General features: G+C 47.0%; 1 protein-coding gene across 1 annotated transcript in view; it reads left to right on the top strand.

Moving 5' to 3' along the window:
• The window catches only part of LOC106594565 (formin-2), a 137,514-nt gene that overhangs the window by 98,466 nt on the left and 21,812 nt on the right, over positions 1-17,236 (top strand). The window contains exons 9-14 of the mRNA XM_082978787.1: positions 487-548; positions 3,597-3,688; positions 4,016-4,145; positions 5,293-5,439; positions 5,800-5,859; positions 7,797-7,917. Coding sequence (XP_082834913.1) covers positions 487-548; positions 3,597-3,688; positions 4,016-4,145; positions 5,293-5,439; positions 5,800-5,859; positions 7,797-7,917 — 612 coding nt within the window. The remainder of the gene's footprint in view (positions 1-486; positions 549-3,596; positions 3,689-4,015; positions 4,146-5,292; positions 5,440-5,799; positions 5,860-7,796; positions 7,918-17,236) is intronic.

Raw genomic sequence — 17,236 nt, forward strand, 5'->3', positions numbered from 1 at the left:
CTTGTGGAAGGCTACCCGAAACGTTTGACCCAAGTTAAACAATTTAAAGGCAACGCTACCAATTACTAATTGAGTGTATGTAAACTTCTGACCCACTGAGAATGTGATGAAAGAAATAAAAGCTGAAATAAATCATTCTCTCTACTATTATTCTGACATTTCACATTCTTAAAATAAAGTGGTGATCCTAACTGACCTAAGACAGGTGATTTTTTTACTAGGATTAAATGTCAGGAATTATATATAATGTGTGTTTATTAACCACTCACTGTGTTCTGTCCCTTCCAGCCATCCTCGATAACCGCTGACTGTGTTCTGTCCCTTCCAGCCATCCTCTATAACCACTCACTGTGTTCTGTCCCTTCCAGCCATCCTCTATAACCGCTCACTGTGTTCTGTCCCTTCCAGCCATCTTCTATAACCGCTCACTGTTCTGTCGCTTCCAGCCATGCTCAATAACCGCTCACTGTGTTCTGTCCCTTCCAGCCATCCTGAACCTGGACAATACTGTGGTGGACCTGGAGACTCTACAAGCCCTCTATGAAAATGTAAGGCTCTGATCTCTCATCCCTGAGTCCAAAGGAAGGTGTGTCTTGGGCCAGGATTCAAACACATGCAAATAAATGAGCATCACACTGTGTGGCTAATCTGTGTTGGTTTGAATCCTGGCCTTAGTCTTATTGTTGGCTGTCAATGTCATGTATCCAGGCTATAATGGACTCCTCTTAGTTCTGGCCACAGTACCTGGCATATCACTATAGATCTCATTCACCAACGGCTGTTCAGTAAGAAACAGAAGAGGCTTTGTAAGAAATAATTTATTTACAGTATCACTTTGTTCAGGCCTTGTTAGCGCAATGGGTTCTGGTTGCTTCAGGCCTTGTTAGCGCAATGGGTTCTGGTTGCTTCAGGCCTTGTTAGAGCAATGGGTTCTGGTTGCTTCAGGCCTTGTTAGAGCAATGGGTTCTGGTTGCTTCAGGCCTTGTTAGAACAATGGGTTCTGGTTGCTTCAGGCCTTGTAGCCATCCGGGAAGGGTGAGTATACAGTGCACTACTTTAGACCAGAGCCCTATGGCTCCCTATTCCCTATACAGTGCACTATTTTTCATGACTACGACTCTGGGCTCTGGTCTAAAGTAGTGCACTATATAGGGAATAGGGTGCCATAGGGCTCTGGTCTAAAGTAGTGCACTATATATAGGGAATAGGGAGCCATAGGGCTCTGGTCTAAAGTAGTGCACTATATATATATAGGGAATAGGGAGCCATAGGGCTCTGGTCTAAAGTAGTGCACTATAGGGTGCCATTTGGGAGGCAACCATAATGGTGTTCAATCACTTCATTTATTTTTATTTAACCTTTTTATTTAACTATGCAAGTCAGTTAAGAACAAATTCTTATTTACAATGACGGCCAAACCCGGAACACGCTGGGTCAATTGTGCGCCTCCCTACGGGACCCTGGATTCGAACCAGGATGTCTGTAGTGACGCCTCCAAGCACTGAGATTGTAGTGTCTTTAGACCCCTCCCCTGCGCCACTCGGCAGGCCTTCATTCCTCCATGTTTTTATTTCCTTCTCACTGATTTGTCTGTGGTTCCTTCTTCCTCTTTGATCAGACGTCTTATTGTAAGCATTAGAAATGGTTAAAGATGGCGTCTGTCTGGACATCTGGCTGTGTCGTCTTTTTGATGTGGAACTGAAAGGAGGGAGGAGGGGTTGTTTACCCAGGGTGTTTACCCAAGGGTGTTTACCCAGGGTTGTTTACCCAAGGTGTTAATTCTGTGGATGGTTCTCAACTGCTGCCATGTTTAATATCTTTATATCTAGGAACGTTTTGGAGAGATTCACTCACCAGCTTTGTGTCGTTTTATTCATTGAACGTTACCCTATATAAATGATAATCCGGCACGATGGACAACGATAACCAACGTTGAGTTGATTTGTCGATGTTGTATCGGCTGATGTGCTGATGTTTGTATATGCAGGTTGACATTTTATTGGCATGAATCTTGCCCTGGAGGCAGAACTGAGCGATGGGGCAGCTGCAAAGTCAAAATTGGCTACGGTACATCGTAAAAAAAACATGTTTGGCTTAGGCATTAAGGTTAGCAGTGTGGTTTAAGTTAAAACAGATTTTTATGACTTTGTGGCTGTGCCAGTTAGTGACCACTCTGCAGAACTGCCTCCAAGGCAAGAGTCATGACAATAAATGCCATCCTAGCTGCTTGAATACGCTACGTTCTGATGCATATACAGTGAGTTGGTCTTTTAGAATAAGTTCTCAGCGCAAATATTACTGAGCATTTTAAACACACGCTGTGCAATTTCCCATGGTTAACTTGAGTGTCAGTCAGAGGGGGCATCGCAGTCCCAGAAGCCCCTGGTAAAATTGGCCCTTTTTTGACATTGTTCCACAACCCCAAATGTTGAGTAATTTAGGGGTTAATCCCAGTAGAACAGTATGTGGGTGGCATGCAGCCTAGTGGTTAAGAGCAGTGGGCCAGTAAACGAAAGGTCGGTGGCTTGAATCCCCGAGCCGACTAGGTGAACAATCTGTCTGCCCTTGAGCAAGGCACTTAACCCTAATTGCGCTTGTAAGTGGCTCTGGATCAGAGAGTCTGCTAAATGACTCACTAACTGGAAGTGACTCTGGATTAGAGCATCTGCTAAATGACTCACTAACTGTAAATGACTCTGGATCAGAGCGTCTGCTAAATGACTCTGGATCAGAGCGTCTGCTAAATGACTCACTAACTGTAAATGACTCTGGATCAGAGAGTCTGCTAAATGACTCACTAACTGTAAATGACCCTGGATCAGAGAGTCTGCTAAATGACTCACTAACTGTAAGTGACCCTGGATCAGAGAGTCTGCTAAATGACTCACTAACTGGAAGTGACTCTGGATCAGAGCGTCTGCTAAATGACTCACTAACTGTAAATAACTCTGAATCAGAGCATCTGCTAAATGACTCAAATGTAAAATGCAAGTGGAGGAAATGTTTTAGACAGTGTGGCTTTTGTGTTTTCTTGGTTTGGTTTTCCTCAAGGCACCACCAGTTTAGGAGACACTTGTTAGTTTTCCATGTAAACAAGGGTCTGATTCCATGTACCAGAATAACATACTACTATTAAACTACTGTAGTGGTGAAATACTACTACTGAAATACTACTACTGTAGTGGTTTAATAGCAGTAGTACTTCTGCAGTAGTAGTGTAGTATTTCACTACTACTACTACTACTACTACTACTACTACTACTAGTACTAGTACTACTGAAATACTAGTACTACTGAAATACTAGTACTACTACTACTGAAATACTAGTACTTCTGCAGTAGTAGTGTACTATTTCAGTAATATTTCACCACTACAGTAGTAGTACTACGACTACTACTACAGTACTACTGCTATGAATGCTGAACACAGTTTTCATATTGTGGTCTTTGACGTCACTGCTCTGAATTCTTGGAAATTAGAGAATATGTGATGAGCACACATTTGAATCTCTAAATTTGAGAGTGGTGTCGAACTAATCGGATGTATGTATGTGTGTGTGTATGTCGTGTCTAAGCTGATCATGTTGTCTTTCCAGAGAGCACAGCAGGATGAGATGGAGAAGATCGATAAGCACATCAAGTCATCTAAAGACAAGGACAACGCCAAACCACTGGACAAACCTGAACAGTAGGTTTCCTAGAGGATCAGTCAATTACTCAAACAACCAATCATGTTCAAAAAAGGTAGAAAATGACTTCAACCCATCCTTCGATCTCTTGTCTCCTCCTATTCCAGGTTCTTGTTCCAGTTACATCGTGAAATGGTAGCCTCAAACCCATCCTTCAATCTCATCTCCTCCTATTCCAGGTTCTTGTTCCAGTTACACCATGAAATGGTAGCCTCAAACCCATCCTTCGATCTCGTCTCCTCCTATTCCAGGTTCTTGTTCCAGTTACGCCATGAAGTGGTAGCCTCAAACCCATCCTTCAATCTCTTGTCTCCTTCCTATTCCAGGTTCCTATTCCAGTTACATCAGATCCCCAACTTCTCAGGCCGGGTGTTCTGTATCCTGTTTCAGTCCACCTTCTCTGAATGGATCTCCTCTATCCTGCGCAAACTGGACATCCTGCAGAGAGTGTGCACGGTGAGTCTGTGGGTGTGCCAATTATTATCTGACCCTGCTGGTCATCTATGAACGTTTGAACATCTTGGTCATGTTCTGTTATAATCTCCACCCGGCACAGCCAGAAGAGGACTGGCCACCCCTCACTGCCTGGTTCCTCTCTAGGTTTCTTCCTAGGTTCTGGCCTTTCTAGGGAGTTTTTCTTAGCCACCCCCTCTTAGCCTGGTTCCTCTCTAGGTTTCTTCCTAGGGTTCTGGCCTTTTCTAGGGAGTTTTTCCTAGCCACCGTGCTTCTACACCTGCATTACTTGCTGTTTGGGGTTTTAGGCTGGGTTTCTGTACAGCACTTTGAGATATCGACTGATTGTAAAAAATGGCTTTATAAATAAGTTTGATTTAATTGATTGTGACGTGTTTTGGTATGTGTGTGTGCGTATAGACCTGTCTGTGTCTCTCACCTCAGTAGAAATCAGAGGTGGTTTGCTAAGGATTTGTCCTCTGGACAGTTTTACCAGACACTATCGTATTACTGAGTAAATACCGTCTCAGTCCTTCCACTGTGGAAGTTGTTTTAAACGGGAACATGGGCATAGCTTGATATTAACAGCCGTTCTGGATGAAGTGTGTTCAGAGAACAGTTTATGTTGAAGCCTGGTGAATGTCTGTCTCCCCCTTCTGTCTGTCTCCATCTCTCCTGTCTGTCCCCCCCTTCTCTCTGTCTCCATCTCTCCTGTCTGTGTCCCCCCACTTCTCTCTGTCTCCATCTCTCCTGTCTGTGTCCCCCCCCTTCTCTCTGTCTCCATCTCTCCTGTCTGTGTCCCCCCCCCCCTTCTCTCTGTCTCCATCTCTCCTGTCTGTCCCCCCCCCCCCCTTCTCTCTGTCTCCATCTCTCCTGTCTGTGTCCCCCCCCTTCTCTCTGTCTCCATCTCTCCTGTCTGTCCCCCCCCCCCTTCTCTCTGTCTCCATCTCTCCTGTCTGTGTCCCCCCCTTCTCTCTGTCTCCATCTCTCCTGTCTGTCCCCCCCCTTCTCTCTGTCTCCATCTCTCCTGTCTGTCCCCCCCCCTTCTCTATGTCTCCATCTCTCCTGTCTGTCCCCCTCCCTTCTCTCTGTCTCCGTCTGTCCCCCTCCCTTCTCTCTGTCTCCGTCTGTCCCCCTCCCTCCTCTCCAGACCTTGCAGAGTGGCCAGTGTGTGATGCAGGTGCTGGGTCTGGTCTTGGCCTTTGGTAACTTCATGAATGGTGGCAACCGAACCAGAGGACAGGCTGACGGCTTTAACCTGGATATCCTGCCCAAGCTGAAGGATGTGAAGAGCAGTGTGAGTGACACTACTAGGGCACTAGGACCTGCACCCTATTCCCTAATGTAGAGTCCATCTGGTCAACAGTAGTCCAATCTATAGGCAATAGAGAGCCATTTGGCACCCAGCTTTTAGTTATACCTCTAGTTACACTGTCGAACATGGCTGTCTATTTTGTCAGGGTTTTATATTGTGCTGGAAGACTGTAGTTACTGTTCCTACCATGTCTTTTGATGATACAGATGTGGATTATAATCTCTATATATTAATTTTGTAAAAGCTTTGCAGAACACTTTGTGTGAGAAAGTGTCATAAAAACCAAACATGAATTCCATGAACTGAAGCTCATTTTATTTTTGTCTTTCCTCCTTTTGACAGGATAACACACGGAGTCTGTTGTCCTACATAGTTGCTTACTATCTGAGACACTTTGACGAGGTACGTTGGATATCCTGTTTATTCTGAATCCTGTTCTAATCACTCTCTTCTGTCTTGGCACAGGGAAGACCAGGACTTGACCTTTTTAAATTGTATTTATTTTCCCTCAGTGGTAACTAATGCCCGGTAAGGTGTTTAGCTAGGCGAAGCCCGGTAAGGCGTTTAGCTAGACGAAGCCCAGTAAGGCGTTTAGCTAGGCGAAGCCCGGTAAGGCGTTTAGCTAGGCGAAGCCCGGTAAGGCGTTTAGCCAGGCGAAGCCCGGTAAGGCGTTTAGCCAGGCGAAGCCCGGTAAGGCGTTTAGCTAGGCGAAGCCCGGTAAGGCGCTTAGCTAGGCGAAGCCCGGTAAGGCGCTTAGCTAGGCGAAGCCCGGTAAGGCGTTTAGCTAGGCGAAGCCCGGTAAGGCGTTTAGCTAGGCGAAGCCCGGTAAGGCGCTTAGCTAGGCGAAGCCCGGTAAGGCGCTTAGCTAGGCGAAGCCCGGTAAGGCGTTTAGCTAGGCGAAGCCCGGTAAGGCGTTTAGCTAGGCGAAGCCCGGTAAGGCGTTTAGCGAGGCGAAGCCCGGTAAGGCGTTGAGCGAGGCGAAGCCCGGTCAAACGTTTGGACACACCTACTTATTCAAGGTTTTTTTTCTTTATTTTGACTATTTTCTACATTGTAGAATAATAGTGAAGACATCAAAACTATGAAATAACATCTATGGAATCATGTAGTAACCAAAAAAGTGTTAAACAGATCAAAATATATTTTATATTTGAAATCCTTCAAAGTAGCCACCCTTTGCACACTCTTGGCATTCTCTCAACCAGCTTCATGGAATGCATTTCAATTAACAGGTGTGCCTTGTTAAAAGTTAATTTGTGGAATTTCTTTAATACGTTTGAGCCAATCAGTTGTGTTGTGACCAGTTAGGGGTGGTATACAGAAGATAGGCCTATTTGGCAAAAGACCAAGTCCATGTTGTGGCAAGAACAGCTCAAATAAGCAAAGACAAGCAACAGTACATCATTACTTTAAGACATGAAGGTCAGTCAATTGAAAGTTTCATCAACTGTTCAGAGGGGACTGTGTGAATCAGGCCTTCATGGTTGAATTGCTGCAAAGAAACCACTACTAAAGGACACCAATAAGAAGAAGAGACTTGCTTGGGCCAAGAAATACGAGCAATGGACCTTAGATCGGTGGAAATCTGTCCTTTGGTGTGATGAGTCAAAATTTGAGATTTTTGGTTCCAACCACCATCTTTGTGACATGCAGAGTAGGTGAACGGATGATCTCTGCATGTGTGGTTCCCACCGTGAAGCATGGAGGAGGTGGTGTGGGTGTGCTTTGCTGGTGACACTGATTTATTTAGAATTCAAGGCACACTTATCCAGCATGGCTACCACAGCGTTGTGCAGCAATACGCCATCTCATCTCGTTTGGTCTTATCATTTGTTTTTCAACATGACAGTGACCCAACACACCTCCAGGCTGTGTAAGGGATATTTGACTAAGAAGGAGAGATATGGAGTGCTGCATCCACAATCACCTGACCTCAACCCAATTGAGATGGCTTGGGATGAGTCGGACTGCAGAGTGAAGGAAAAACAGCCAACAGCTCAGCATATGTGAGAACTCCTTCAAGACTGTTGGAAAAGCATTCCTCATGAAGCTGGTTGAGAGAATGCCAAGAGTGTGCAAAGCTGTCATCAAGGCAAAGGGTGGCTGCTTTGAAGATTCTAAAATATATTTGGATTTGTTTAACACTTTTTTTTTGGTTACTACACGATTCCATATGTGTTTCATAGTTTTGATGTCTTCGGTATTATTTTACACTGTTGAAAATAGTAAATTACTACCCTAACCCACTCTACATGATCTAACTCTGTTACTACCCTAACCCCGCTGATGTGTCTAATACTCTGTTCTCTAAGGACAAAGGTCATGTCATGTATTCTCAGGATGCCGGCAGGGAGACGTGCCTCTACCCTCTCCCTGAGCCCCAGGATCTGTTCCAGGCTTCACAGATGAAGTTTGAGGACTTTCAGAAGGACCTGACCAAGTTAAAGAAGGACCTCCGAGGTAACTGTACTGAACCAAAATATATAAACGCATCAATTTCAACATTTTTACTGAGTTACAGTTCATACAAGGAAATCAGTCAATTGAAATAAATTAATTAGGCCCTAATCTATGGATTTAACATGACTGGGATAACATATGCTTCTGTTGGTCACAGATACACTACATTAACAAAAGGATGTGGACACCTGCTCGTTGAACATCTCATTCCAAAATCATCTGCATTAATATGGAGTTGGTCCCCCCTTTGCTTCTATAACAGCCTCCACTCTTCTGGGAAGGCTTTCCACTAGATGTTGGAACATTGCCGAGAGGGGACTTGCTTCCATTCAGCCTCAATCATTTAAGTCAGGCACTGATGTTGGGCGATTTAGGCCTGGCTCGCAGTCGGCGTTCCAATTCATCCCAAAGGTGTTCGATGTCATTGTATGCTGTAGCGTTAAGATTTCCCTTCAGTGGAACTAAGAGCCTAAAAAAACACATGAAAAACGGCCCCTGACCATTATTCCTCCTCCACCAAACTTTACAGTTGGAACTATGCATTCGGGGCAGGTAACGTTCTCCTAGCATCTGCCAAACCCAGATTCATCCGTCGGACTGCCAGATGGTGAAGCGTGATTCATCACTCCAGAGAACGCGTTTCCACTGCTCCAGAGTCCAATGGCGGCGAGCTTTACACCATTCCACCCAACTCTTGGCATTGCGCATGGTGATCTTAGGCTTGTGTGCGGCTGCTCGGCCATGGAAACCCATTTGGTGACGCTCCCGGCCAACAGTTATTGTGCTGACGTTGTTTCCAGAGGCAGTTTGGAACGCTGTAGTGAGTGTTTCAACTGAGGACAGATCATTTTTACGCGCTTCAGCACTCTGCGGTCCCATTCTGTGAGCTTTTGTGGCCTACCACTTCGCGCCTGAGCCGTTGTTGCTCCTAGACGTTACCTACTACCTCTCCTAGGCCCCCTGCCTCTCCTAGGCCCTCTACCCCCCTGCCTCTCCTTGGCCCTCTACCCCCCTGCCTCTCCTAGGCCCTCTACCCCTCCCTGCCTCTCCTAGGCCCTCTACCCCTCCCTGCCTCTCCTAGGCCCTCTACCCCTCCCTGTCTCTTCTATGCCCTCTACCCCTCCCTCTCTGAAAAGCCTAATCCTTCACCATACCTGTGTATTTCTCTGTAGGCCCTTTCTCTGTTTGACCGTTACCTTGTTCTCGTGATTGCTCATCATACAGGGGTTGCTTGAATTATTATTCAAATTATCCAGGGAGCTTCAGACAAAAGGACTCCACTTCCATGTGTAAATATTGATGTAAATGTAGTGTACAGCACTGGCAGAGAACAGGGCTTTGAACACAGTGTGTTAACTACAAGTCATTTTCCTGAAGGTCAAGCATTTAGAAGGCTGGAAGTTGTTAACACATTGGAAATGGTAAACAGATCGTTCTCTCTTTTTCAAGGTCACTCTGTCACTCGCTCCCTCTCTCTCTCGCTCTCTCTCGCTCTCTCTGTAACTCGCTCCCTTTCTCTCGCTCTCTCTGTAACTCGCTCCCTTTCTCTCTCTCTGTGACTCGCTCCCTTTCTCTCTCTCTCTCTCTCTGTGACTCGCTCCCTTTCTCTCTTTCTCTCAAAAATTTTTTTTAAAGAAAAGACTTCTCACCGTCTTCCCGCTAGATTTTTTTTAAATCCACACGTCTGTTTTATCAATCCACCAGATGAAACCTGACTCGTCTAGAAAGCACTGGGGTGACTGCTGTCAGAGCCCCTCGCGCAGGCCAGGGAGAGGGCAGGGCAGCAGCCTGTTTCAGAGCTAGGCGGCCTGTTTCGGGGGGCGGGCGGCCGGCCTGTTTCGGGGGGCGGGCGGGCGGCCTGTTTCGGGGGGCGGGCGGCTGGCCTGTTTCAGAGCATAACCATATCAGGGTCATGTGGAGTAATTGGGCCAATTTCTCTCCGTTTCTCTTCGTTTAATGTGGTTCCAAGCAGCTCATTAAATGATATGAGGAAGCAGGAGAGAGTTGTGTATAAACACATCCTAGTTCCTACCCTGAACTCTGACAGCTTGGTTGAATCCCAGCTTGGTTGAATCCCTATATAGGGAATAGGGCTGTAGTATAGAGTAGTGTACTACATAGGTAATAGGGCTGCAGTATAGAGTAGTGAACTATATTGGGAATAGGGCTGCAGTATAGAGTAGTGCACTATATTGGGAATAGGGCTGCAGTATAGAGTAGTGCACTATATTGGGAATAGGGCTGTAGTATAGAGTAGTGCACTATATTGGGAATAGGGCTGTAGTATAAAGTAGTGCACTATATTGGGAATAGGGCTGTAGTATAAAGTAGTGCTCTATATATAGGGAATAGGGCTGTAGTATAAAGTAGTGCACTATATAGGGAATAGGGCTGTAGTATAAAGTAGTGCACTATTACATTTACATTTAAGTCATTTAGCAGACGCTCTTATCCAGAGCGACTTACAAATTGGTGCATTCACCTTATGATATCCAGTGGAACAACCACTTTACAATAGTGCATCTAAATCTTTTTTGGGGGGGGGGGGTTAGAAGGGTTACTTTATCCTATCCCAGGTATTCCTTAAAGAGGTGGGGTTTCAGGTGTCTCCGGAAGGTGGTGATTGACTTCGCTGTCCTGGCGTCGTGAGGGAGCTTGTTCCACCATAGGGGTGCCAGAGCAGCTAACAGTTTTGACTGGGCTGAGAGGGAACTGTGCTTCCTCAGAGGTAGGGGGGCCAGCAGGCCAGAGGTGGATGAGCGCAGTGCCCTCGTTTGGGTGTAGGGACTGATCAGAGCCTGAAGGTACGGAGGTGCCGTTCCCCTCACGGCTCCGTCGGCAAGCACCATGGTCTTGTAGCGGATGCGAGCTTTAACTGGAAGCCAGTGGAGAGAGTGGAGGAGCGGGGTGACGTGAGAGAACTTGGGAAGGTTGAACACCAGACGGGCTGCGGCGTTCTGGATGAGTTGTAGGGGTTTAATGGCACAGGCAGGGAGCCCAGCCAACAGCGAGTTGCAGTAATCCAGACGGGAGATGACAAGTGCCTGGATTAGGACCTGCGCCGCTTCCTGTGTGAGGCAGGGTCGTACTCTGCGACTGTTGTAGAGCATGAACCTACAGGATCGGGTCACCGCCTTGATGTTAGTGGAGAACGACAGGGTGTTGTCCAGGGTCACGCCAAGGTTCTTAGCACTCTGGGAGGAGGACACAATGGAGTTGTCAACCGTGATGGCGAGATCATGGAACGGGCAGTCCTTCCCCGGGAGGAAAAGCAGCTCCGTCTTGCCGAGGTTCAGCTTGAGGTGGTGATCCGTCATCCACACTGATATGTCTGCCAGACATGCAGAGATGCGATTCGCCACCTGGTTATCAGAAGGGGGAAAGGAGAAGATTAATTGAGTGTCGTCTGCATAGCAATGATAGAGACCATGTGAGGATATGACAGAGCCAAGTGACTTGGTGTATAGCGAGAATAGGAGAGGGCCTAGAACAGAGCCCTGGGGGACACCAGTGGTGAGAGCACGTGGTGCATAGACAGATTCTCGCCACGCCACCTGGTAGGAAGGACGCAATCCAAGCGTGGGCCGCGCCGGAAATGCCCAACTCGGAGAGGGTGGAGAGGAGGATCTGGTGGTTCACAGTATCAAAGGCAGCAGATGGGTCTAGAAGGATGAGAGCAGAGGAGAGAGAGTTAGCTTTAGCAGTGCGGAGAGCCTCCGTGACACAGAGAAGAGCAGTCTCAGTTGAATGACCAGTCTTGAAACCTGACTGATTTGGATCAAGAAGGTAATTCTGAGAGAGATAGCAAGAGAGCTGGCCAAGGACGGCACATTCAAGAGTTTTGGAGAGAAAAGAAAGAAGGGATACTGGTCTGTAGTTGTTGACATCGGAGGGATCGAGTGTAGGTTTTTTCAGAAGGGGTGCAACTCTCGCTCTCTTGAAGATTGAAGGGACGTAGCCAGCGGTCAAGGATGAGTTGATGAGCGGGGTGAGGTAAGGGAGAAGGTCTCCGGAAATGGTCTGGAGAAGAGAGTAGGGGATAGGGTCAAGCGGGCAGGTTGTTGGGCAGCCGGCCATCACAAGACGCAAGATTTCATCTGGAGAGAGGGGGGAGAAAGAGGTCAAAGCACAGGGTAGGGCAGTGTGAGCAGGACCAGCGGTGTCGTTTGACTTAACAAACGAGTATCGGATGTCGTCGACCTTCTTTTCAAAATGGTTGATGAAGTCATCCGCAGAGAGGGAGGAGGGGGGGGGGGGGAGGAGGATTCAGGAGGGAGGAGAAGGTGGCAAAGAGCTTCCTAGGGTTAGAGGCAGATGCTTGGAATTTAGAGTGGTAGAAAGTGGCTTTAGCAGCAGAGACAGAAGAGGAAAATGTAGAGAGGAGGGAGTGAAAGGACGCCAGGTCCGCAGGGAGGCGAGTTTTCCTCCATTTCCGCTCGGCTGCCCAGAGCCCTGTTCTGTGAGCTCGCAATGAGTCGTCGAGCCACGGAGCAGGAGGGGAGGACCGAGCCGGCCTGGAGGAATGGGGACATAGAGAGTCAAAGGATGCAGAAAGGGAGGAGAGGAGGGTTGAGGAGGCAGAATCAGGAGATAGGTTGGAGAAGGTTTGAGCAGAGGGAAGAGATGATAGGATGGAAGAGGAGAGAGTAGCGGGAGAGAGAGAGAGCGAAGGTTGCGATGGCGCAGAGTGAGAAGTGTTGGAGGAGAGCGAGAGGGAAAAGGATACAAGGTAGTGGTCGGAGACTTGGAGGGGAGTTGCAATGAGATTAGTGGAAGAACAGCATCTAGTAACGATGAGGTCAAGCGTATTGCCTGCCTTGTGAGTAGGGGGGGAAGGTGAGAGGGTGAGGTCAAAAGAGGAGAGGAGTGGAAAAAAGGAGGCAGAGAGGAATGAGTCAAAGGTAGACGTGGGGAGGTTAAAGTCACCCAGAACTGTGTATTTAGTTTCTACAATGCTGCTCGTCGGTAATAGTTGGCTAGGTTTGGAAAAATGGCATCGCGGGGGACGAAAATAGCTGGCTAGCTAACCTCGATAATTACTCTAAACTACACAATTATCAAACTATGACAAAGACAACTATGTAGCTAGCTAACACTGCACTAGTCAAATCGTTCCGTTGTAATGTATTAGTTTCTACAGTGCTGCTAGTCGGTAAAGGTTGGCTAGCTAGCAGTGGGTTTGATGATGACTAGGTGTGTTGACTAAGTCTGGAGTCTGGAGAATGACGTCGCGGCGCGGCTGGCTAGCTAACCTCGATAATTACTCTAAACTACACAATTATCTTAGATACAAAGACAGCAAAGACAACTATGTAGCTAGCTAACACTACACTAATCAAGTCGTTCCGTTGTAATGTAATAGTTTCTACAGTGCTGCTAGTCGGTAGAAGTTGGCTAGCTAGCAGTGTTGACTAAGTTAGGAGAACGCGTCGAGGAGGACGAAAATAGCTGGCTAGCTAACCTCGATAATTACTCTAAACTACACAATTATCTTTGATACAAAGACGGCTATGTAGCTAGCTAAAAAAAAATTGCTCAGATCAAACAAATCAAACCGTTGTAATGAAATGTAATATTACCTGCGAAGCGAAGTGCGACTACTCGCTCCAAACCCGGCAATAGGGCTGTAGTATAACGTAGTGCACTATATAGGGCTGTAGTATAAAGTAGTGTACTATTTAGGGAATAGGGCTGTAGTATAAAGTAGTGCACTATATAGGGAATAGGGCTGTAGTATAAAGTAGTGCATTATATATAGGGAATAGAGCTGTAGTGCACTATATATAGGGAATAGGGCTGTAGTGTATATAGTAGTGCACTATATTGGGAATAGGGCTGTAGTATAAAGTAGTGCACTATATAGGGCTGTAGTATAAAGTGTTGCACTATATAGGGAATAGGGCTGTAGTATAAAGTGTTGCACTATATAGGGAATAGGGCTGTAGTATAAAGTAGTGCACTATATAGGGAATAGGGCTGTAGTATAAAGTAGTGCACTATATAGGGAATAGGGCTGTAGTATAAAGTAGTGCACTATATAGGGAATAGGGAATAGGGTGCCATCTGGGACACAGCGGGAGAGGGAGAGCAGCCATGCTCGTTGCCAAAATGGCCACCATGCTAGATGCCGCCAAAATGGCCACCGTGCTAGATGCCGCCAAAATGGCCACCGTGCTAGATGCCGCCAAAATGGCCACCGTGCTAGATGCCGCCAAAATGGCCACCGTGCTTAACTCGAGTCAGTTAGCTCTTAGAGACACTATCAGGCTGTAGATGGACGTTTTGAGTGGCTAGACCTCGTTGCCTTCATTCAACCTAATGTGTTTCAGTAGCCGGCTGTACCTTTTTATAAAGTTCTACATTCTACATGTTGATCGCAGGCAGCTATCGCTCTGTCAGGGCTGAGACAATGTTTCTCCCCCTGTCCTCGGGCCTCAACCACCGGAGAGACCATTTACACTTTAATTACAGGGGGGGGGGTCACATGGTCCCGACGGAGAAGGGCGACATCTTAAGTTTTCCAACCCATCTTGACCATTTTAGTGACTTATATTGTTTTTATCTTTTAATAGTTATATTATTATCACTGACCTTGATTTAGACTTTATCTCCGACTCATCTGTTCATACCTGAACCATAATCCTTTGCTCCACGAGCAAAGAGAACCGAATGGCGCTCCCCTCCGTTCTATTGGCCGATGTCCAGTCACTCAATAACAAGACGGATGAGCGTCGTCTATCAGAGAAACTTGAACAATATAATGTCTTAGTGAAACGTGGCTGGATGAGGATGCACGTCGTACTCGGTGGATTCTCCAGGATTGGACCGTGGCTTCAGGAAAAACAAAGTTTATTTTTTTGTTTTTTCCCCATAAAAAACTGGTGTGCTGCTTCAAGTTTTGAAGGAAATCTTGTGCTTTTGATCACATGGTTTTTAATGCAGGGTGACCTTCAAACCGTCCCACCTCACTCATAACCAACACATCTCCTGTGCCCCTATGGGCACTAAAACTCTAGACCACCTGTATTCTACAACACAGAAACGCATACAAGGCACTCCCTCGTTCCTCCCTTCGGCAAATCTTACCATGACTCCATTCATTCTCCTGCATCCTGTTTACAAACAAAAGCTAAAACAGGATGTACCGGTGACGCACTCAATACAGAAGTGGTCGGACAAAGCAGACCCGCTTACAATGAACGTGGACACAGGCGCATACAAGAAATCTACGACCTCCGAGTCTTCGAGCCTGCAAAAAGGCAATCGGAATGATATTACAGACTATGACTCTTGTCGTATGCGACTGGGTCTTGCAGACGATAACGGATTACAAAGGGAAACCCAGCCATGAACTTCCCAGCGACACAAAACTCCCAAACCAGCCAAATGTATTTTTTTACGCTTGCTTCCAGGAATATAACACTGTGCCTTGCGTGGAAAAACCTCCCCCCCTGCTTTTCCTGACGACTGTGTGATCTCGCTCTCTGTGGCCGATGTGAGCAAAACATTTTAAATAGGTTAACAATCACAAGGTCGCGGGGCCAGACGGAATACCAGGGTGGGTTCTCCAAGCATGCGCTGACCAGCTGGCAGGTGTCTACAGACATTTTCAATCTCTCGTTGGTCCAAGTCTGTAATCCCAACATGTGTCAAACTGACCACCATTGTACCTGTTCCCAAAGAGCTCCAAGGTAACCTGCCTAAATTACTATCACCCTGTAGCACTCGTGTATAATAATGAAGTGGTTTGAAAGGCTGGTCATGAAGCACCATCATCCTAGACCCACTCCAATTCGTATACCGCCCTAACAGATCCACAGATAAAGCAATCTCAATTGCACTTCGCACTGCCCTTTCCCACCTGGACAAGAAGGGCAATAACTAGGTGAGAATGCTGTTCATTGACTACAGCTCAGAGTTAAACACCATAGTGCCCCTCCAAGCTCATCACTAAACTAAGGTCCCTGAGACTAAACCACCTCCCTCTGCGACTGACTTCCTGACAGTTCGCCCCCAGGTGGTGAGGCTAGGCAACAACACCTCCGTCATGCTGGCCCGCAACACAGGGGTCCCCCTCAGGGGTGCGTGCTTAGTTCCCTCATGTACTTCCTGTTCACCCACGACTGCGTTGGCCATACATGACTCCAACACCGTCATCAAGTTTTACTGACGACGACAACGGTGGAAGGCCTGATCACCGGCGGCGACGAGTCGGCCTACAGGGAAGGAGGTCAGAGACTTAGCAGTGTGGTGCCAGGACAACGACGTCTCCCTCAACGTCAGTAAGACCAAGAAGCTGATCGTGGACCGCAGGAGAAAGAGGGGAGATCACCGGCCCCCATCCACATCGACGATGCTGTTGTGGAGCGGGTCGATAGCTTTAAGTTCCTTGTCGTCCACGTCGCCAAGGATTTTCCATGGTCCAAACACACCCTCATTTTTCAGCCTCAGTAAGTCCCCTCTGTTTTGTAGTTATATGGTCCTCTCTCTTTACAGTAAGCCCCCTCTGTTCTGTAGCTTTATGGTCCTCTCTCTTTACACTAAGCCCTCTCTGTTCTGTAGCTATATGGTCCTCTCTCTTTACAGTAAGCCCTCTCTGTTCTGTAGCTATATGGTCCCCTCTCTTTACAGTAAGTCCTCTCTGTTCTGTAGTTATATGGTCCCCTCTCTTTACAGTAAGCCCTCTCTGTTCTGTAGCTATAAGGTCCTCTCTCTTTACAGTAAGCCCCCTCTGTTCTGTAGCTATATGGTCCTCTCTCTTTACAGTAAGCCCTCTCTGTTCTGTAGCTATATGGTCCTCTCTCTTTACAGTACGCCCTCTCTGTTCTGTAGCTATATGGTCCTCTCTCTTTACAGTAAGCCCTCTCTGTTCTGTAGCTATATGGTCCTCTCTCTTTACAGTAAGCCCTCTCTGTTCAGTAGCTATATGGTCCTCTCTTTACAGTAAGCTGTCTCTGTTCTGTAGTTATATGGTCCTCTCTCTTTACAGTAAGTCCCCTCTGTTCTGTAGCTATATGGTCCTCTCTCTGTACAGTAAGCCCTCTCTGTTCTGTAGCTATATGGTCTCCTCTCTGTACAGTAAGCCCTCTCTGTTCTGTAGCTATATGGTCTCCTCTCTTTACAGTAAGCCCTCTCTGTTCTGTAGCTATATGGTCCTCTCTCTTTACAGTAAGTCAAGAGGCTCAGATAAATGTTAGTTAAGGGCCTGGTTCAGCTGGGCAGCGGGCGTCTCTAACTCTTTCTGCACTTTCCCCTCTCCCTCCAGCGTGTTGCTGGCCGGGCGACCTTGCGGTGCTTGCTCCCCGTCAGACAGAACCAG

This window comes from Salmo salar, chromosome 01 (assembly GCF_965601325.2).
Source record: "Salmo salar chromosome 01, fSalSal1, whole genome shotgun sequence".
Taxonomy (NCBI): Eukaryota; Metazoa; Chordata; class Actinopteri; order Salmoniformes; family Salmonidae; genus Salmo; species Salmo salar.